The 23,441-nt window shown below is 41.8% G+C and overlaps 1 protein-coding gene and 1 long non-coding RNA gene across 12 annotated transcripts in view; both read left to right on the forward strand.

Moving 5' to 3' along the window:
* The first annotated feature begins 29 nt into the window (after positions 1-29).
* On the forward strand, positions 30-10,134 carry LOC128415675 (uncharacterized). 2 transcript variants are annotated; one of them, XR_008331034.1, is made up of 3 exons: positions 30-288; positions 622-694; positions 10,018-10,134. It is a non-coding gene; the product is annotated as an uncharacterized LOC128415675 (long non-coding RNA). The 2 variants fall into 2 exon arrangements; XR_008331035.1 differs by lacking the exon at positions 10,018-10,134 and adding an exon at positions 7,213-7,485.
* A 762-nt stretch (positions 10,135-10,896) lies between these two features.
* The window catches only part of DOCK7 (dedicator of cytokinesis 7), a 108,192-nt gene continuing 95,647 nt past the window's right edge, over positions 10,897-23,441 (forward strand). For 3 of the 10 annotated variants that reach the window (XM_053392198.1, XM_053392200.1, XM_053392204.1), the window contains exons 1-2: positions 10,897-11,305; positions 19,381-19,486. In XM_053392198.1, the coding sequence (XP_053248173.1) occupies positions 11,268-11,305; positions 19,381-19,486 (144 nt within the window). In that variant the 5' untranslated portion in view covers positions 10,897-11,267. The remainder of the gene's footprint in view (positions 11,306-19,380; positions 19,487-23,441) is intronic. The other 7 variants (XM_053392201.1, XM_053392206.1, XM_053392205.1 and 4 more) reach the window with 4 other exon arrangements.

The raw sequence follows: 23,441 nt of genomic DNA on the forward strand, positions 1-23,441 counted from the left end.
CCTACACAGCAGAGGGTCACCACCGGCGCGAGCGGGAGGGCGGGAATTCAAAACTGCGACTCTTCTCATTTGCTAGCTGCCCAGACACTACAAGTCCCAGAATGCACTGCTCCAGTGGCGTAAGATCGTGCCCCTGCGCTGAGAAAGAAGTGCGCTCTGGGAGATGTAGTCTCCGAAGTTTGAAGAACTTCGGGAGTTCAGACCCACAGAAAACGAGACCGTTGGACACCTCAATTTCCTAGAATTTTCTTCTTTGGCCAATAATAATGATAATGAATAATGATAATGGTAATATTTATACCCCGCCCATCTGGCTGGGTTCCCCAGCCACTCTGTACCCTCTGAATACTGTACAAAATAAATTCTGCTCCTTCTAACTTGACCACGTATTTTCCTAATAAAGCAGATGACAACCCTAAAAATATTTTGCAGCTAGCCGTAGAGTGCTTGCTTCAGCCCGTCAGTTATATGAGGCTTAAGTTGTAGCCAGGCAAACGTTGTGTAGGCCTATCTCTATGTGCAAACAAGTACCAGCTTAACATATATCCATTTTCTAAATAGGAATACATTGTGACTGTTAAGTATTACAATTAAGTGCATTTTCATATTTTATGTATGCAGGGCTTTTTTTCAGTTCCGGCACCTCTCAGGTGGGCACCATTGCCATTCTAAGAGAATGAGGGAGGCATTCACGGTGAGTTCCAGCACCTCTTTTTCTAGAAAAATAGCTCTGTACGAATGTATGTATAAATATGTATGTACAGTATGTAGAAATAGATAAAACATAACCTCCAATCAACTCTAAGGTGTATTTCATACACACACATTAAAAACCATTATATTGTATAAATTACTTTTAAAATAATAAAATAAAAGTAAAATATTATCAGAAATTTGTAAGATACTGTATAACAAAAATTAACTGTCTAAAACTGTGCCCCTCAAAAGTCAGTACTGCACCCTCTGAAGTCTGTGCCCTAGATGGCTGCCTAGCTGGCCTAATGGTAACACTGGCTCTGAGACCCACACAGAAAGGTCTGCTTTTCTTATAGTTGGCCTACATCTACACTTACCCAAGTAGCCTTGGACACAGGCACAATTTGGACTTGATACTATTTAGCAGATATAACTAGTCGCCAGCAGATGGCCCTCTTAATGTAAGGTCCTAGGTGGATAATTTGCATAATGTAGATCCTCCCAAGCAATGGAAAGCCTGTTTTATTTAAAGTTTCTGAGAGAGAAAGGTAAGTTGCAGAAAGCAAAACAGTGTGTGTATACTAGTAGTTCATGGGCCTTCATCTGGGTCGGAAGCCACTGCCAGGCCATGATGTAAGGTGGATCTCAAGCAGCACTACCACCATACAAATGTATGGGAAAGGGGAAAAAAAATCAAGAAGTGGGCCTCCAGATCAAGAAATGTGTTAAAAGTGGATCAGTAAAAGTTGAAAACCAATGTACTAATTGAAAGATAAAACCAAATAAAAGCCACATTTGCCTGTATTATTTTAAAAACCTAAGTCAGGCATGGCACCCACATAATTATAATTTCAATTTGGCCAGGTTTCACACTTCACAATAATATGAATGCCTTACTACAGTATGCACTGTATTTTAACTATAATTCTTCTAATGGTATCATCATCCAAAATTTTATTATACCTTTGTACTATGTGTATCTTATTTAAAGATACACTTGTGCTTGCTCACTGCTTTTAAGCTAAAATTTGGAATTTTAAGCTAAACCTTTGGAATTTCTTTCTCATTTCCACTTAACATAGGGAGACTTCCATTGCAGAACTGGCTTTTTCTTTGTTTTGATTATAGAACACTTTTGTGTTTTGAAACTGAAACTCACAATTTTGGAAAGAGGTAAATATCCTGCAAATGCAAAGTCAGGTTGTTTTGTGGCCAATTACAGTCACTGCACAGTCATTTACTTTGTAACCATTGGTTTAAAAGTTAACATAAATAACTATATACTTTGTAACAATTCCTCCTTTCCAAAAATAACATCACTCATGACAATGAAATAGCCAAAAAAAACACCTTGACTGAAGACCTTCAAATTGCAGGATAGAAATGTAACGATAACCATAATTGGTCCACTACTGAAATACCAAGGCCAAATAAATGCTGGAGAAGCTCATCATCAGACCAAGATTTGTGATAAAAGAAGTAACTGAATTATAAGGAAAGTGAATGATTAAGGAAAGTGTTAACTTGCAAGTTTTTTAAGAGCTATATTCTTACTGTGAAGAGTCAAAGTCTTTAAAGTCAGCGTGCTTGTGACCTTCATTCTCAGGTAAGTTTGTCATGTGGCCCCCAAATGATTATCGATGATGAAGTGTGAGACTGAAAAGGGTTCTTCACCCCAGGTTAAGACATATAGTACATATAAACTAATGCAGTAAACATTTAAAATGCAAAAAGAACAAATTCACATATGTAATTGTGTTATTTGGAACTCTATTAAAAAGGATAAATTCTTCCACTGAAATAGGGTCAGTGGCCCATTCAGTGATTGCGCTAATTTAATGTTCCTTGTTGACATATATTCATTTCTATTCACAGTGCTGCACTTAGTGCTATCTGCATCTAAATGCAGTCATTTTCGCCTTCCTTTTACAACAGAACTTTTTGATGAGTGTCTGATTATGCAAACATTTTAAGAATTCACATAGATATTTTGCCATATCAGTATACAGCTACTACTTGCTTTCAGGTCGTTTTCGTCAGCTGAATAAATACTTGCGTAATGTTTCACATGGGGCCACGAAGAGTCGGACACAACTAAACGACTAAACAACAACAACAATGTTTCACATCTATCTGCAGTCTAATTCTCCCTTTTAATTTGAAACTCAGTCTTCACTACAAAGCAGGGTGGGAAACATGGGTCCTCCATCTGTTGGACTGCAACTCTCATTCACCCTGACCATTAACCATACTGGCTGGGGCTGATGTGAGTTTGAGTCTAATAACTTCTGGACGGACAAAAGTTCCCCATTTCTCCCCTACAGTATTCACAGTTTTATAATTTGGCAGAGCCGGCCCATTCATGAGGCAAGGTGGGGCTGCCACCTCAGGCAGCAGGAACCACAGGGGCAGCAGATCCGGCTTCCAAGGAATGCATCACCTGCTGCCGTGGTGGTGGCAAGAGCTGTTGTGCGCTCCTTGGAGGCTGGATCTGCCATCTCTTTTTTTAAAAAAAAAAAATTTATTAACAGTTTAAAGATTACCAAAAAAAAAAGAAAAAGAATTAAACAAAACAATACGATACATTACAAAAACAAAAACACTACATAAAACATTAAATTAACAAAACAAAACAAAACAATTAAAAACACATCCAATAATTTCAATATCTTATCTTTCATTCACTTGTTTCAGCGACCTCCTCACACCTCCCTTTTTGTATTCCACTTCAATTAACTGTTTCAGCAATTCCTTTCCATCTTCCTCTGTTTTCTGTCCTGTAATTTATCTTAACATATTCTAACCTTATTTTTCCCTTTAATGCATTAACAATCTATTTGTACTTAGTTCCTTATAACATTTCTTCTAAAGCCATATAACTTCATTCCAACATTTTTCTAACATTCATTGATTTTACAGTATTTCTGTAAATAATCTTTAAATTTTTTCCAGTCTTCTTCCACCGACTCTTCTCCCTGGTTGGATCTGCCATCTCAGCAGCTCCTTGCAAAGGCATCTCTGCAGCACCCTCTTGGCAAATAGGAGGAGCTGCTGGTCTCCTCTCTCCCTTGTTCCCAATATAGATTTTATTCCTGGGTGTGGAGGCACCATTTTGTGGTTCGCCTCAGGTGCCAAAATGTCTTGGGCTGGTCCTATAACTAGATGTCCTAGCAGTGCTCCCTGTATTTAATAAGCATCTACATGCATGCACCTGCATACACATGCACAAAGAAATACACACACCTTGATATTAAATTCTGTCTCTCCCAAAGCGTAGATCATTAGCTGCAAGCCATTTCCTCAATTTCCAGATAGTGACAGATATAATAAACGTTCATATTAACAACTAACCTCATAGGAAGCTAATGGCCAGAAGTCAATTGTTTAGAAGCTTCCTGTACATGAGGAAATGGGAAAACAAAAGGAGCAATACTAAGGCACAGTTTTGTCTAGAATTCTGTGGAGCCAAATAGGAAGTTCCATGGAAGCCAATGAAGCTCTTACTTCAGAAAAGTTCTATAAAGCAGTATTGAAATGAAATGAATAAATAGCATTAATGTATACATGTGCTTTCCCTTGATCCTCTCTCCCTCTCCATTGAGGAGGATGAATTCTCCCACCCACCCAGAGGGGTGCATGGCATCTTCTTCATTATATAGTTTTCCATCAAATGGAGAATATGCATCTCTTTATCCTGGGCTTTGCCAACTGAGATATGTAGTTTTCTAATCCACCCTATTTGTGCGACTTTAGACTCCCAGCTCCCATCAGCCTCAGTCTGTATGGCCAGTGCTCAGGGATAATGGGAACTGGAGTCCAGCAACATCTGAAGGCCCACAGGTTTCCTGCCAGAGACACCACATAATATACCGTATTTTTCCATCTATAGGACGCCCCCATGTATAAGACCTCCCCCCTATTTTTGGGGATTAAATTTTAAGAAAATGAGGGGAGATGGCCCAAAGTTGTTGAGCCTCTCTCCCCAGGCAGCTGTGGGCAGGAAACACTCCCTAGAGCGTTTCCCCGCATGCAGTGGCATTGGGGGAATTTGTGCTTCTGCCAGCCATCCGGTGGGCAGGAGTGCAACCTCCCCTGATGCTGCCGTGTGCGGGAAACGACCCAGGGAGTGCCCCCCGCGTGCAGTGGCATCGGGGCAAGTTGTGTTCCTGCCAATGAGCTGGCTGGCGGCGTGCAGCTTCTCCCTCCCACGCAGCTGTGTGCAGGGAACACCCGGGTGGCGCCCTGCTTCTCTCCCGCCCCCATGTCACTATCTGTGTATTGGACAACCCCAGTTTTTTTACGTGATTTTTGAGTAAAAAAACCTTGTCCAATACATGGAAAAATACGGTAGGTGTCATATGCCCCCATTATGTAAATATTGTCTTTAAGAGGAAATGCAAAAGAGTACCTGAGTGATGCAGTGATAAAGCAAAAAGAGGAGACTGAGTGATACAGGGCCTACATGACAAATGCTCTAGTAGCAGCCTTTTTTGAGCAACGCAGAACAATAATTATTTAGGACTAATTAACTTGATGCTATTGTATATAAGAATTCTGTAAATAATTAAACATATGCAAATAAGCAGGTTTTATAATGATGAGAGTATGGTTAGAAAGCAGGTTGAATGTAGCTGGGGAATCACAGTGGGGCAAGTATGTGGGACTTTATGGCTCTCAGAAATGCTGCCTGTCAGCAGTGGAGAGACAAGATTTGTTGTTCATGCGAATTTTAGTGGATAGTGTTATTTGAAGCGTATGAGGAGCAGGGAGGCAACTCTGGCCCTTTTCATATACTAATTCAGTTTTTCCTTCACTTCCTTTGGTTAATGTTCCATGCACTGAAAAAAATTGAGTCAGACAGTCTGTGATATCTGTTGGTCTTCCTTACAAGGTCATGTATACATTTCTACTAGCCTCATCCATCTGTTATGATTTAAGTTCATTGGCACAGATGTAGTAGCTTGTTACTGAGCTGCAGCTATATTGGAAAATGTAACCTGAAACACTCCCCCCCTCCCCATTTGCTTGTTGAGATTCAGTGAGGTGAAAGATTTTATTTAGCTTTTTACAGTAGTTGTATAGAGAAGGTCCTTCAATCTACATTGTGGAACACTGGGTAAACAAGTAGTAGTAGGGGTAGTATTATCAGCAGCAGCAGTATAACTCGAGTTAGAATTTAAAAGGTATTCAAATTCTGTACTTTAGAGGCTGACATACACTTCTTTATGCTGTTTTCATCATGTATCGGATAAGAATGCTGAGACTATTTGTTCCTGCCCATGATTCTCAGCATTTCTCTACATCGTAATTTGCAAAAATGATTTTTAGTGCTCGTAACAATTTTTTTTTTGGTAAAATAAAAGGTAGCTTTATCCTGAGACTTCTCTGTGCATTTTTCCAATGCAGCATGTGCCAGGGTCATACTGTTATTAGATCCTCAACTCATGAATGTTACTCACCAACCTCAGGATTTATTGAGACGTGTTGCATTTAAAACTGATATACACACTTGATTTTGCTTGTCTGGGGGTTCCAGGCCAAGAACGAATACTGTGTGGCTATTAGGAAGGCCAGAATAGTTAGATGACTAGAAAAGGAAGCCAAGGCAATCTGCTTGTAAGTAAAGTAATAATGTACAATTCCATTAAACTGTCTTCTCCACAGAGGGCGAAAATGAATACATTTAGATTACAGTCTCAGAAGGCTAGAAATAGAAATAAGATGGTTTTTTAAAAAAGCAGAAAGAGTCAGGTTAATTAATAGTGCCTATTCTGGACACTTCCCGTATTACTATTAATAGTTTCCTTCTAGAAATGTAATTGTTCACCATGTGCTCAGCATGCAGTATTAAAATTATATTATGCCTGATACATTTTGTAATTTGATTTTAAAAGCATAAAAAATAATTTACCAATTTCTTCTTCCTTAACTACTGTGATTGTTATATACTGCAAACATATGAATATGATACCAGCTACATTTACATACAAGTTGCAAGATTAGGCTGCAATTTTAAAACACAACTCACCTGAGTGAGTGTTGATTTCACAGCTACAGTGCAATTACATGCAGATCTACTCAGAAGTAAGTCCCACTGGGTTCAATGAGACCTACTCCCAGGTAAATGTGCCCTTAACAACAACAATTTATTGGTCACCTTCTAAACAACCGTCTCAAGGCAATTTACACTGAAGTAATTAAAAGCTGTTAAAAATACATAAAGAATAAATACATTTGAAACAAGCCTAAACTGTACAAAGTAGACCCTTGCAAAATGCCTATTTATCCAGCTGGGAAATCTGGTTGAAACAAAAACGTCTTCAATTGTTTCAGGAAAGTGCAGATATTGAGTGCCTATCATATCTTGACAGGAATACCGTTCCCACAAAATAGTGGCAGCCACACTAAAAACCCTGCAAAGCAGGCTTCTGAGCTCTTCAGAAAACCACTGCAGACAGTGTATAAAGCAAACTGGGCCTGAGTTGCATATATCTTATTCCTATTCATATGTTTCAGATGAAGGGATTGTTTTTAAAGATGGGAGGAAAACAAGGACAGAAAAGAAAACAGGGAATGTTTCAGTGTGAGCATAGAAGTTTACATCTTGCCCACTGCGTCTTTGTTTAGTCTGCTTTTCCAAGATATAACATTTATTTTAAAATGTTAGCTCTCAGATACAGTGAGTTATGACCTGAACACCTTAAAATATATTATAACAAGACTTTGGCCAACATACCCATTTGGTTCAAATTTACTGGAAGAGGCTTTGTATGCATCTGTTGTGCTAAATTCATGCTGATAGTGCTAGCTTCTGGAATTTGTCACTAACATGACACCTTAGTTGGATGTTACATTGGGCCTCAAATTCTGCACTGTAGTCTAAACAGTGCAATCCTATACAACAAAAGTCCCATTGAGTTTATCAATTCTTCCAGATGTACGGTATATAGATGTGTTTAGGATTTGTAGTCTAAATCATCTGGCAGTCAATAGACTGAAAACAGGGCTGTTGCAGACCAGGTCTCAGAAGAGCTTGTTAGAAATGAGGACTGTGGATTATTAATTTTTGTACCCTATTATTACTTACCCAAACAAGACGCATTTTCCTGCTGACACCATAATTTTGTTTCACTTTCCTAAGAAAAAAAAGGTTAGCCTTTTAAGTTTTAATGTGGGCCACATGGGCCAAAGTATCGGTTATTTAGAAGATCCCAGAGTGGGGACAGCACACTCATATATACATAGCAAAATATGACAAAATACTTGATAAGCACAACGTTAATGAGTCACTGCAGTGTTGCATTAAATAGCTGTTTTTGGTTTTACTGTTGGCAGCATTACAGTACTGAAATCATATGTGCTTCATACTAGCAAATAACGAAGGCAGCCCTGTCCCTAACTCCATATATTTTAGCAATTTAATTTTTCAGAGATTTATCCCCATGTGAAATACTGTCTGCTTTAATGGAATTATTCAGTGTGTGCTGTTAATACCAAGTTAAATCAAAGCAGGACTGAAACCCAGCAATAAAGACAGGATATGACAAAGCAGAGGGAATGAGATAAGCAACGTTTCAAAGCAATTTATTAATGAAAACTGACATTTTAACTGAGATATTTCAATGCGAATATAAAATAATAATTAACAATTAATGAAAAAAAGTTTAAATTTGTTACCAGATCAAATATATAAACTAAGTAACACTGCAGAGACCTAGCGTTTATTATATGGACTTCATATAAGAATAACATTATGGAATAAACATCTGTTGTTTTCTGCAGATTGTAACCTTCTGTTTTACAATCAGAAGCACCTCTAGCTACCTTATACAAGCAGAACAAATCATACAATTCACATATAGGAATACCAGTTTTGAAGTTGTTTGTCCAGATAATGTAAGATCAGGCAATAACCCTCTCTCTTGCGGTGACAAATTCCAGATACTCCTCAAAATTCAACACAAGGCACTTCTGCTGTTCTGTGAAGCTACTTGCCATCCTTTTAAACTGTAGGACCATTCTAAACTTCCAGGGATGTCCTGAGCCTTGTACATGGCAGCCATGGGGGGTGGGCAGGACTTCTGTTAGGGGGACAGAACTGACATGATTGGTCAGTATTTCTATTGTTTCACCTATTTATCTACTTGCACTGGCATGCTTTCCAACTGCTAGGTTGGCAGAAGGCTCTCCCCTGGGCTATGCCCATGCTGGCAGCTACTGAATTTCTGTGGTTTCAGTGGAGTGGGCTCTGACATTTCAGTTAATGCCAGTGATGCTGCCAGCCAGGGCAGAACTTTGGGACACATGTACAGGGCCCCAACATAGCAGAATGAGCAGGGCAGACCTGTACAGAGCTTGTCTGATGCTGAGGGTGGGAGTCTTGTTGGAATCAAGCGATCAACTCAAAAAAGCATCCAGTCCTTGGCAAGGCCCCCAGCTGGCTTAGCCCTTCAAGGCCCAGTGCAAGTGTACTCGCCTGTCTCCCCTTCTGCACAGCTGGAAGCAAAGGGTTCCCAAATGGCTGGCTTACCACACTGTAAAGTAAGTGTTACCAGAGAAGGACCCATAAAGAACATTAAGGCCAAATTCCCTAACTGTACCACTGATTTATAGACAGTAAATGTGATAATTCCTTTGCATTGATTTTGGGGACAGGACAACCCCTACCATTTTCCTTTCTCTCCCTTAGTGATGAAGAAGAGCATGTATTTGTTTGTTTGTTTGTTTGTTTGTCATATTTATGGTGGAACCTAAAGGCTGTTTCCCCCCCATCAAATCACATAATTCCACAATAAAATGACCCCAATCAGGCCTGGGTCTGATCAGTGCTTGCACCAGAAATTGCCTGGGAACCCAATGTATACCACCTTGAGCTTCATAAGGGAAGAAAGGTGGAATATAAATATATAACCCTGTTATGTACTGAGTTGAATAGGATCCAAACTGCAGCAGTCTGATTGGTCCTAGAACAATAGGATCCAAAAGGCAGCAGTCTGATTGGTCCTAGAACAATAGGATTCAGAATGCAGCAGTCTGATTGGTCCTAGAACAATGCAGCAGTATGATTGGTTGTCAGGATGCACCCAATCATGCTCCAGATAGAAGTGAATCCACAACCTGATTGGCTTACAGTAGAATTCCGGAATTAGCCAATCATGTGCAGCCCATTGTGTAAATAATGTATATAAAGCAGATACTTTGAGGGGACTTTCATTCATTCCTCCTCACCACTATGAGCTGAATAAAGAGCATGAAATCACTTTGCGACTCTGAGTATATTTCAAACCCTAATAACAATAACTTCTCTGTTATCTATTCTAGGGCAGCTTTCTGGAGAAAGCAAGGATGTGAAGACAGTTAATACCACGGTGGAATAAAGAGAGCCCTTTCACTTTCTGTTCTACAGTATCAGACTTCAGTCACTGAAGAGAGGCTGCAAAGGGGTAATGGTAACCAAACACTTCACGTGGTCCTCAGCGATGGTAGGCTAAGCTTGAAAAGCATGAAAAGTCTGGCGAGGAAAGGGAGCTAGGCCGGGTTGGACTAGATGACCCTAGTGGTCCCTTCCAACTCTACGATTCCATGTAAGGAAGAGGCGGTGGGTGGTTTGGGAAAAGTCAGGAATAACAAGTAGAAGTTTATCATCTGGGGTCAACAGCAAAGCTACGGAGAAAGGGGAAGTGGCAAAGGGAACTGGGAAGGGTATTTTGAAGTGTGCGTCGTGGTAATTCCCCCCCTCTGTACTATGATTATGCAGCACTCGCCCTTATGACACAAAACCAAAGCCGCTTCCGAAGAGAGGCGCAGCTTAGAACGTGGCGAAAAACCAACCAACGAAACTTCAGTATTCCTGCTTGTTTTAAAGTTTCCAGCCTTAAAACCCCCAAACCTGAGATAGCGTGCAACTAGCAAAAATAACACAAGACTCGCCAGGCACCAACCATTTCAGTTTTAATGACGGGCGGCGGCGACGGGGGGAAGATGATAGAATCCCCCCTCAATCCTCCTTCCACGCCTCCGCAGGTTCTTTTCGGACGCGGGTTCCCACAACCCCACAAACCTGCATGTCTTCCTCCCTCCGTCTTCCTTGTGGGCGGAGCAGGAGCCCGAAAGCCCGGTCAGGAATTCAAGAGGGAGGCTCCCAGCTTTGGGAAGTGGAATCACGGCTCTGCCCCCGCCCTTTGCCCCATCTCTTTCCCTGGAGCTGTGCGGAGGCGCGCCCTCCCTTCCCCTCGATGACTCGTCCCCTCCGCGAGGCGGGATGAGCCCGGATCCCAGCCCCTCCCCCGCCCGCGAGAGATTTGGGGGCGAGCGGGACCACCCCTCCTCAGCCTCTCCTCCTCCCGTTTGCCTTGGCCGGGCCATATATACGCGACGAGAGGCGCACTCTCCTTTTTTCCCCTTGGAAAGGGAGGCCTTGCACTAGCGGGCGGGGACGCGCAACGCCGTGTGGCTGCGCGGCGCTCCTGAGCATTACGGCGCCCATTCCTGGCTCCTTTGACTTGTTCTCCAGCGGCGGCGGCGACGAGGGAAGCTGGAAGCGCTTTTGCTTTTGTCGATCCTGAGCAGCCATGGCCGAGCGCCGCGCCTTCGCGCAGAAGATCAGCAGGTAAGGCGGGCGGCGCGACCAAGCTGTGGGCCCCGCGGACTTTGCTGCCGGAGGAGCTGCAACTTGGGTTCTGCCGGCGAAGCGCCAGGGGCCTAAGATGCCGCCTGGCTCCGCGCGCCTCTCCCCGAGGCAGCCTGCGGGTGGCCGGGTTGCGCTTGGGGCGGGGAAGGGCTCGCCCGGCGGGTGCTGCTGCTGCTGCTGCGCGCTCCGGGCTGGCCCTGGTCCTGCCAGGAGTCACACCCTCTCGGTCCTCGGGTGCCCCGCGTTGCCCGGGGGCGGGGAGCATTGTGCGCTCGCGTGTTATCGCAAAGGGCGTTGCGCTCTCTGCATGACCCCGATCTGCAGGCACCTTCTGTCTGCCGAGCACCCTGCGCTCCGGCGAGTGGGCGGGGCGGCTGGTTGGGTTTCTCCTCGATCTGGCAGAAAAAGCGAGCGAGGGTCGTTCCAGGGCTTTGCCATACTCTGGGTTCTATGTCGGAGGGAGGTGGCTGCATTGTGTGATTGCGCCGTGCTTTGTGAGCTGCTTGCAAGTGCACGGGAGCAAACCCCAAGCATGCCGTTCGTTTATGCGCTGGCTTAAAAGCTGCCGTGCATGCATTGTCCTTTCCCCCCTCTTTATCTTTGCATTCGGCGAATCGTGTGCAGGCCCCTTTTGTCATGCATTGTTCTCCGGATTCGTGTAGCAGGCTGGTGTATTTGACTCCCACTTGTCCTTATGCCTGTGAATTGTGTTTCTCAGAGTGTGGTTCTAAGCTGCCTACTGTGCTGTGATCTGGTGAGGTGTGCCATGGCTTTGCCTTCAAGGTTGTGATGTATGTGCCTGAGGGGGCTGGTGATGTGTGCATTATACACAAAGGGGAATCAGGGATGGGTTCTTGGTCATGTGCAGAACACAAAATGATGTTTTCTTGTCTGCTATACAGCATGGCAAGCATCTCTCATTCCACGGAATAAGGTGGAGAGCAGAACTCAGGTCTGATGTTCAGGGGATGCAAAACCCTCTGAAATACTTTGCTGTCTTGCAACTGTCAACCTGCCCTGGAATTGTAGTGTCCCTTTTTCCTTAAGTTCTTTCTTCACAGCAACTGGAAGGACTATAAATGTGTCAAGGTCTTGATTTCCTGCTAGCTTCCCTGCAAGATGGTTAAGAGTTTGTATATATTTCACTTTCTCTTTTATGAGGAAATACTTTCTATATATCTGAGGTGTCTGTTGGTACCATCTTAGTTATACTTAGTGAAGTCCAGTTTGCAAGTTAGATTATTATTCCAAGGAAAGTGTTGCAATGAGCAGTATATTGGGGTGGGGATTTACAGTGGTACCTCGGGTTACATACACTTCAGGTTACATATGCTTCAGGTTACACACTCCGCTAACCTAGAATAGTGCTTCAGGTTATGAACTTTGCTTCAGGATAAGAACAGAAATCGGGCTCTGGCGGCGCGGCGGCAGCAGGAAGCCCCATTAGCTAAAGTGGTGCTTCAGGTTAAGAACAGTTTCAGGTTAAGTATGGGCCTCCGGAACAAATTAAGTACTTAACCCGAGGTACCACTGTATATGGAGTAGAGGAGTCACTGCCATATTCTGTATGCTGAAGTTCACTACTCCACCTATACACAGTGCTGCCTCAGTAACTTTAGAGCTGTTCCATCTGTGCTGCTTTGAACTACTGGCACACATTTACAGTGCATTCCTTTGCATGTTTACTCAGAGGTGAATCCCTTTCTCTCTACTAAGTGTGTTTTAGACCACATTTAGAAGTGGCATCATACCACTTTAACAGTCCTGGCTTCTCCTGGGAATTGTACTTTGAACAATTCTCAGAACCCTTAGCAGAGACCCTTCTTCCTTTTACAGAGGTACAATTCTCAGAGTTCCCTGTGTTAAATGAATAGAGCGCATGTGGCCTAGATTACAGCTGTAAATTGAGTAATGGGGAGATTTTAAGGATAATAGTCCTCCTTACATGCACGTATGTTTGGGTAGGTGATGCTAATCTACATTACTGCCTTTCAGTTCATGACCAAGGAAATAGTAATAATTCCAGATTAAAGGGTTATGATATTGTTCACTGCTCTCTTAGCTTTCCACACCCTGCTAGATATTATTCAGGCACCCCCAAACTCGGCCCTCCAGCTGTTTTGGGACTACAACTCCCACCATCCCTAGCTAACAGGGCCAGTGGTCAGGGATGAGGGGAATTGTAGTCACAGAACAGCTGGAGGGCCGAGTTTGGAGATGCCTGTTACATGTAGGACCAGTAACAAAATGTTGCAGAGTGAATTCTACTTGTTCCAATTCACCATGCCCTCTTCCAAAACATCTATTCCACCCCTTCCTCAGCTATTCTGTGGCTACTGAGCATGCTCATTTCTCTTTGGGCTGCTTTTGGGGGGGGCGGAATGTTGTCCCAATTTCCCCCCTAGACTTACTTTCTTTTACTAAATATTTTTGTATTCCTGCAGACGGTTAGGTTCCCCCGAGCATATTTTTTAAATCTATCTCTTGTTTCTCATGGTCTTTGTTTGGGCTACAACACTCCCCAGCTGAGTTCCCTGTTAAAGAGACAGATAGTGATAAAGGATTGGGGGCAGGATGCAGAAAACCTTCCTTCCTGGTGCATTTTGCCATGGGAACTGATTGTGCCATGGAAGCAACTCTACAGTTAAGGCAAGTGAGTTCCATTTGAAATTAAATAGATTTCCACTTAGGCTCCCAAACAACTTATTATTATTAATCTCTCTTCCTCACCTTCCCCAACAACTAGAAATAACTGTGTCTGAGAATCTGGGGATCACAGGTTGCAATTCTAAGCATGCATGCCGAAGAGAAAGTTCATTGAAATCAATTAATATGTTTGCAGTGATGCAACTTTCTTTCACCCCTCACCAGGGGAACGAAAAGAATCTGTTTTGCTTATTAGAACACTGAGTGATTGGTCAAGTGCTCTTGCTAAAGCTCTTGACTACTTCTCTTAAGTAGTGGCTACATCAGATTGACATTGGCCGGTTCAATTGTAGCTATTCAGAAGGCAGGAGCCAGAAGAATGTTACTTTCACCCCTTGTGAATGGCAAGCTCTGGCAGCAGTGACTGAATCTATTCATGGCAGAGGACCACTCCAAAGGAAAAATGTGGGGGGGGGGGAGAAGAAGAGTGTCAACCTTTCTCGTCCTTAACTTTGTTTATAGGGAAATGGAAAATGCTGGAAGAGACCAGAAGTGATGAACTGTCTGTATTTGATCCCTGTGTATTCCTTATTTTCTTTGCAACAGCAGCAATAAGAGAAATATATTCAGGTATATCCATAAGAAGTGGTGATGCATCAGCAGGGAGAAGGCCCTACAACCAATTTTGGAATTTATTTTCATGCATTTTATTTTATTTTATTTATGAATTGCTTCCCATGAAAACACCCTGAAGTGTTTAATAATTAAAATACATCAATACGTAGTAAAGACATATACAGTATAAAGCATTTTCAAATCCAATTCAGATGCAGACTGGGATAAGAACTTCTTTATAGAAGGCTTGCTGAAAAAGAAAGGTTTTCAGTAGGCCCTAATAGGAGAGTGCTGCGCTAAAAGCCTGATTCCTACAACATACGGATTTCTGTCCCAACACTGAATCCCCTTCTTAAATATGATGCCGTAAAACATCTTTGAGACTCCTGGTGAAAACTGTTTATTCAAGTTTTTTTGTTTTTGTTTTAACAACAATCATTTAGAAGCCATGAAAAGTTTTCATTGTTCTTGAAATATTGATATCTCAGAAGTTGAAATTTTAAGTCTTAGGCCCCATGCAAGCCATTTATAGCCTCTGGTTTTCTTCATGCTGTGAACAGCTGCTCATGTTGTACAATTAAACCATTCCACAAAATACTTAGATATACTCGGTAGTAAAATTAGATTCTTACCAGAAGCCAGTTTTAATGGGTTTGAACAACAGTTCAAAATGCAAAGCCTTTCTGTCACATTGTCTTTCTTGGTTCTTATGGAAAGTAGCAAAATTCACAATGATTTTTCGCGATGGTAAGGTTTCACAGCAGTCTGCAACTGGTTATATGTTGGCTCGGTGCAAAGCCTGAATTGCTTTTCTTTTTGGCCGCTTGCTCAGCTGATGTTACCAAAAAGAGTGCTTTATTACATTTCTTTTTTACTTCTTAAGAGCTACTTTTCACATAACTTTTTAAAAACTTGGTCATACTTTTGAAAGCCACATCTGTGCCTGCGGATATATGGAAAATGTAATTTGGAAAACACTAGGTCAGAAATCCAAAGGTCTTACGGGTGTCTTTGGCTCAGTTGCTCAGAGGTTACAGACTCCACTGTTGGCTCTTTGGGGCGACTTTGAGCAAAACTGAGGAATGGTAGAAGGTATTTTGGCAAAAATATTGCTGGTGCAGATTGGGCCAACATTGCCAGAGCTTTTCACAAGAAACAGCTTATAGCTGGGTGCTCTAGAATAGGAATGATGAGGAGTGTAGTCTGTAACATGTGGAGGGCACTGTTGGCTGTCCCTGAAAAACAATATACAGTGGTACTTTGGTTCCCAAACTTAATCCGTTCCAGAATCCATTCCAAAACTGAAGTGTTCCAAAACCAAGCTGCGCTTTCCCATAGAAAGTAATGCAAAATGGATTAATCCGTTCCAGACTTTTAAAAACAACCCCTAAAACAGCAATTTAACGTGAATTTTATTATCTAATGAGACCACTGATCCATAAAATGAAAACAATAATGTACTACAGTCACACAATCAATCAGTAGCTGAACTGGGTTCCACACAGTCACAAAACAAAACAACCCACAATGAACCCCCCCCCTCAAAAGCACAAAATAAATAGCAAAAACAAACAGACCTCAGCGTAACATTCAAAACTGAGCACATTCGGCTTCTGAAAAATGTTCACGAACAGGAACACTTCTGGGTTTGCAGTGTTTGGGTTCCAAGTTGTTTGAGTACCAGGGCGTTTGAGAACCAAGGTACCACTGTAATCATAATTCTAAACATAGTGCACATACTTGAATTATGCATATAAGGACAATAGGGCTGTCTTTTTTAAACACCTTTCATTTTTTAAAACACTGAAAGTCTGCAGTTGCAGACTTCCAAAAGCAGTTTCCAAAATTTACATTTGGTCTTTTTTGGTCTGGAGTTTTCATATACTGTCAATGAACCTTTGTTTCAGAAAAAAACCCTCTCTGCATATAATGATCTCATTGAATCACAAATGTGGTAGAGTATTTGGTTAATTATTTTTCTCCTTTGTGACAGTCTTTGAAAACTAATTCCATATCCTTTGGTAACATAAACAGTTCCATCCTTTGATAATATTAGAAGCTACGTTTTCTCTTGGAGGAGGCGGTTGCATCCTGGTAACAATTTGTAGACAAATTCCAGAGGCTTTATTTTTTCCCCTGCTTCCAGTGAATTCCTAGAAATGAATATATGCATCCCACAAGAAAAGGTTACACATGTTCCATTAATAGACTCAAAGTGCTTTTAAGGCAAATCATCTCTTCTTATGGCTGTAAAGTTAACTCATTCAGGGGTTGCCCACCTTTTTGGGCCAGTGGGCACATTTTGAAATTTGAGAGAGTGCTAAGGGCACCAGTCACAAAATAGCTTTTGCTGGGATGGGGGGTGGTTGTGGCCCAACCATGAAATGGCTGCTGTGAGGGGCATGACATAACGCAAAATGAGAGAAAAAGCCACTTATTTTGCTGACTTCCTTGAACTGCAAAAATGAGAGGAGGTCTCAACCAAATGCATAGCTAGTGAGCTCTCTTTTCGTTGGTGGGTCTGAAACCTAGTTTAGTATATGAGCAGGAATGGGGAACCAACAGCCCTCCAGATGTTGTTGGACCACAACTTCCATTATCTCTGACTATTGATGATGCTGACTGGGACTGTTGGGCATTGTAGTTCAACACCTGGAGGCTGTTGTTTCTCCATCTTACCTAAGGGAATAATACAGAAGAATTTGCCACCACCTTTCTTCACTGCTGAAATACATGGCATTTCAGTTTACAACCAGGCTTTATTAAAGAAAAGGAGGTCTGCCTGTGAACAAGATCTAACATATGATAGGGAGAGTTGGATGAACCAAAATCTACTCCTTATAGTTACTAGATACGATGCTGTTGCAGACAGTTCTATTCAGGGGGCTAAGGAAACATCTGCCCTCCCTATGAGGACACAGCAATAAAGAACACAAGAAGATCCCTTGTGTCCCATCTTAGTCATCATCCTGTTTTCCCACAGATCAGATGTCTCCAGGAAGCTCGCATATAGAGTGTGAAGACAACAGTCTTCCCTGCTCTTGTGACTGTACCCCATCTTTGAAACTTGGAAGTTCTCCTTGGTTATTGTGGGGAAATAGCCACTGATAGGTCCATAATAATAACAACCCTGAACTCCTGTATAGCTCTTTCAAGTGTTCACAGTGCTTCTCAAACATGCAGTCATTATCCACACAACAACCAGTGATGGGGGACCTATGGCCCTCCAGATGTTGAACTCTTAACTCCAGTCAGCCACCATCTGCACAGTCAGGGATTTGTCAAATCCTATTTTAAACCCATCTGAGTTTAAGAGCTTTAGGGACATCCTGTAACAAAGAATTTTACACATTTAAATATGCTTTTAATGAAATATTGCTCCTGTTTGTCAGTCCTGCATCTCCTGCCAATTTCAATGGATAACCATGAGTTCTTGTGTTATGAACATACTTCTTACTCTTAACAGTTTATCTCCTGTACTCACTCATGTCTATTCTCTTTCTGGCAAACAATTACCTCCATTGCTGGCCTAGCATTTCTTTTACATTGCTGGCTTCTTTGATGATCCCCGTGATGAAGGTGTTGTCAATTTCATGCTTTAAAGGCTTTTAAAGCCTCCTCTCAAACATCTGATGGACTCTGAAGAGGCTATCAAACTCTGGCAGTCTGTATGCTGATTATTAAGATTTAAAGCAGCAATGGTTTGGAGAGGCAGTGCAAGAATTTATGGACCCGTGTCACTTGGTGACTAATCCTTCGTAGGTCTTATGCCTGGTCTTGTTTCTGCATAGGGCTTTGCGTAGTCAGACATTTTCTGAGTGAGGGCTTTGGGTCAAACTATAGAAGAAGGGCAAGTTTGCAGTGCATATATTTATTTCATGAACAAGAGGGTAATCATTGCCTTCTTGTTATTAATGAAAGGTAATACTTTAGCATTCAGAAGTAAATTACTTTCTGAATCATGAGGTAAAGTGAAAATTTGTAAAGAACAATCCACTCCACCTCCGTCACGTCAGTTTGGGAGGAGGTTTGGATTAGGCAGAGGTGTCCCTCATCCCAGCTCTCTTAGCTGGCCTTCTGTTGTCCACTAAATGTGAGTGTGGGAGCCAATGGAAAGCCCTGAAAACGGGACATTTTGAGAGACGCGGTAGAGTTAAGCCAGTCTTGCTACCATTGTTAATAGCATTGGGGATCAGGGCTCATCCTGCCTTCCAACCACCATGAACAGATGTGACAGTGGTTCCAACTCTTTCCAAAGCCCTACCATCAGGAAAAGGGAGTTAGGATATTTCTTGCTACTCCTTGGAAGCTTCAGAAGTGGGAAAGTCAATAGGACAAGAACGGGCTGGGCTCTCCAGTTGCTATTCTGATTGTTTTAAAACAAACAGAAACTAAACCAAAGAAAAACTGGCTGCACTGTCATTTAATATGAAGCAAGACCCTGATAAATTTAAATAAATATAGCAGAACATTTCTGTTCCCCATCTGTTTTCCCTCTCTAATTTCTTCCATATTAACTTCTTGGTATAAACTGAGTTTTTTGGGGTTGATACAGGTTCATGTAGTTCAGTTGATAATCTAAAACTTTTAAAGAATAAATTAACAAAATAAATAAATAAATAAATAAATAATGGAATTTGACTTGCATACATACAATCTAATACATGCATAGGCTACACAGCAATGTATCATGGATGGAGCCCTGATGCTCTGTAAATATTGGCATTTTTTAAAATGCTGTCACTAAAAGCAGTGTCCTATCATATTTGAGTAAAATTACCTTTTCATTCTAGAACTGTGGCAGCTGAAGTCCGGAAGCAGATTTCAGGACAATATGGTGGATCACCGCAGCTTCTCAAGAACCTTAATATTGGAGGCAGCATTTCCCATCATACAACTGTAAGTAATTTTTTATATTCATAAGAAAGCTGAACTGGTGCAGAACACAAACTGCTTTAATCTGGCTTTCCTATACGTAAGAGCAAGCATGCTTGCTGGTTTCTAGATTGCACTCTTAGCTATGGTTGCTGACTGTGTGGATACTCAAATCTGTCTTCAAGTGTGAAGTGCATGTCCAAGAAAACCCGAGGGCATACCCCTTTGCAATACTTGGAATTGGCAAGGAGGTTTGGCCTTTTTCTGAGTGCCATAAAGGAGCATATCTGTACCCGGTTTCTAAATTTGGGCTTGAAAGGTGGTGGGCATGTCTAGGAAACGAATGTGCCTGGATGTATTATTAATTACACAAAGGAGACTGGGATGTGTGAGTTCTTGTGCCAGATTTCGTGTATGTAGTGTCCCTGGGAACAGCAGCATAACTAGGGTGGGCAATATGGATTTTTGCCCAGCTACTTGCAGTAGGGTGTGGGATTTGCTCGGCTGCAGACTTGGATACCGTCCAGAATACAAAACTGGCCAGGTAAAGCTCTCTTTTAAGAGATACATATAAAGGGTTGCATTCAAGAGTTCCTTCTGCATATTCAAGACAGCTGGGGTAGCTCAGTCAGTAAAGCACGAGTCTTTAATCTCCGGGTCATTGGCTTGAGGCCCAGGCTGGGCAAAATATTTCTGCATTGGACTTGACCCTCGTGGTCCCTTCCAACTCTGCAAAGTCTAAGATTCTAAGGCATCTCCCCTGTATTCTGGCATTCCCCTCCTCCTGCTGCTGCAGCCAAAATTCTGCTGCAGCGGAATTTTGGAGAGCTGCAGGGACTGCAGTGGGAAGAAGTAGCAGGTAAAATCCTGTTGGACTTCCTCTCTGTTAATTCTGGATGCTTCCCTTCCATTGTTAAGTGTTTTTGCTATATTTTTGTGGATACAAACTTAGGGATGTATCCAGCTTCACATGAGCGGAGTTCTGCTTGCACAATGAGACTTCTCTTTCATAAGCTTTCCCAGTGTGCACCGAAATCTGTTCTAGAGGGTTTCCTGGCCCTCTATAGCAAATCTTGAGGATGCAGTGGGAGCTGCAGAGGAGAGAAGGGAAAAGCTGCTTTGCAGAATTGGAAGTATGTGAGCGACAACACTGAATCCCTTATCAATCCCCATGCATGACATCAGTCTCTACTAAAACCATGAAAGATTACTGATTATTTAAGATATTGGAAACAACTTTTGATTGTGTAATTATCCCTGCACAAATTTCACAATAGGTACATGTTTCTTGAATATTATTAATCTAAAAAGATTAAAAACAAGCAGCTGATTCTTCAAGATGTTCTGAACTAACTTTAGATTAAACAGGATTGGCTGCGAGGAAGAGTTGGAGATGTATTTTAAAAATTAAAAATAGCTGCATATTCAAGAGTGTGTTGCTAGTTTCCAGAATGGCAGCATTGTTGGTGTGCTGCCTCACTTCCTCAGAAAATTAACAGAAGGAGATAGCTAATGTACCCCTGACATTTCTTGTTGAGATATTCAGCAATAAATATTAAGGTAGAGCCAAGGAGGATTTAGGAGAATGGTCATCCCAAGCTGTTATAGGTTGTAGTTCACATCTTGAATACTCCCACTTTCAAGTATTCCCAATGAACGTGATGGCAGCAATGCAGCATAAGGGTTATGCATTGCAGCCCGTTGCCTCCGCACGGTGAGTACCTTTAATTATTGGCAATTGTGTTGTGTATTCATGCTCAGTTCGTGCAATCTATGACAGGGCTGTAACTCTAATGAATTATCTGACTATGCAGTGATACGCTAGACTGCAAATCACCTGACAGGTAATGTAAAAGTCATGTTGAAATTAAATAAAAGGTAGTGCATTTGTTAAATCTTGTTTCATTTAAATATGAAAAGGTCAACGACTCTTACTCTTTCCTTTCATTTCTGAGACGTTTCTTTGAACGTTTGCCATTGCCCAATGGGGCACTAGAATTAGAGCAAGATTTATCAAGAGGGCTGGTGAGAATTCATTCTGCCATCTTGTGGCACTGTCTAGAAAAAGTATCCACTCTCTCCTTTCCATACACCTCCACCAGCCTATACTGATAGAGAAAAGATCAGTTGACTGCATGAGAGAGACTTTGAGACCCAGTTAAGTCTTCAAGACAGACAGCAATCACATCCCTAGGCATTTCTGCATCAAGCACAACCTGTGGAGATGCAAGCCTTGCTGATTGGTCATGAATTAATTAAATAACAAAGGCCCTTATCAGGACTAGATCTTTCAGCACTGATGTAAAATATTTTTTGCACTCAGCTTAGACACATCTGTATAAGATAGTTCTAGTTTAAATGCATCACTAAAAGCAAATAGGCTTCTTATGAACACACTCTTGGGTGACCATCTCTTTAAAATTGCCATTCAGAATACTGCTGAAAGATAGGATGCAGCCAATCTGCATATTTAATCTTTCCTGGTTAATTATATATTCAATGTGTGTGTGCATTGCATAAAAGCAGGTTGGTTAATTTCACCTTTAGGCAAGCATCCTCATCATTCCTGAGCTACTAGAGAAAAATAGGGGGCATATTTTCTTTTCTTCTTCGTACTAAGTTTCCTTCCAGCTCCTAGAACAGGTTTTCCCCTCCGCGGCTGTCTCCCTCTGTGCCTTGCTTGACATTTTATTTTCAGAAGAAGAAAAAAGCCTCAGAATTTTGGAATTGTGACAGCCTTTTCTCATCAGCTAAGTTCTTCAACCATTTTAAATTGCCAAGAAACTAGCGCTGTTAAACCTAAAGGCACGAAATTATGAGTTGGCTGCTCAGAATAAAAATTAAAGTGCTTTGATAACACAGTCTTCTAGACCTCATTCCATACTTCCATGGCTTGTTTGGTTGGCAAACTCCTGCTAAATGTGCAGTTCAGAGAATGATGACTGGTTACATTTTTCTTCCATGCTGCCTTCCAAAGGGCTCAATCATGTGAGATAGTGACTGACTCGGAGTCAACTAGTGTGTGTCATGGATATGCAGGAATGCAACCCTGGGCTTCCTCTCCACTGAAGTTCAACACTGTATGTCGACCTGCCCAACCTGGACTTTAATTCAGCTGAACCCCATCCATCATGGCAAGCGGCCAGGGGAGATGGGAATTGCTGTTTTTTAACAATGTGGAGGGCATCAGGTTGGAGAAGCCTGATCTGTCACATGCCTAGTTCCCTTGCTGTCATCCTTCCAGAAATACTTATGGAGACCTGGAGGAGGTGTTTCAACAGTCCCCAAGAGAAAAGTTACTAGCATTATTGCCTTGTGGTTAATAGTGGCTGTGCGGTTTTTAGTTTTGTGATCGTCTTTGGCTCATTTATGTGTTTTGTTTTTTCTTATGTTGCATTGCTTGGGTTGTTTAAGATTATAATGCTGAATTTACTGAACAGGTGGTGACCATTTCGTGCGTGGGTTCTGTTCCTGCCCCCATGCATGTTGGTGGAGCATGTCTAAGCACCTCCGTTAAACCTCTCTTTCATGTCCAAAAGGACCTGTGTGTTAGCAATCACACATCAATTGGACATGCCTAAAATGATCACTGCCTGTATTTTGATCTGTATGTTGCCTAAGGTAGTTTTTTAATGAAGCAATTACTAAATAATGTTAAAAATTATACTTGTCCTGTTTCTCAGCCCTACTGTTTTAGTGCAGGCAAGGCCAGAGTCTCAGTAGAAAAACTCAGATGCCCTTATTTCTCTGGGGAAAATGGAATTTAGCACATGAGAATCTATGCCTTTAAGAAAAACAAATCCAGTTAAAAAGCGAGAATTCTAGAGGAATTCTGGCAGGGATAATGGGTGTTCAACAACTTAAATTTACCATATTCCCTGCTGTCATTTTGTTTTCTTAGAAAAAGCCTGCAGTAAAAGGTGTTCTTGGCATCATTTACCAAAGCATCAGGAAATACCACCGCACCCAGGAACATTCT

The sequence above is a fragment of the Podarcis raffonei genome, chromosome 6 (genome assembly GCF_027172205.1).
Source record: "Podarcis raffonei isolate rPodRaf1 chromosome 6, rPodRaf1.pri, whole genome shotgun sequence".
Taxonomy (NCBI): Eukaryota; Metazoa; Chordata; class Lepidosauria; order Squamata; family Lacertidae; genus Podarcis; species Podarcis raffonei.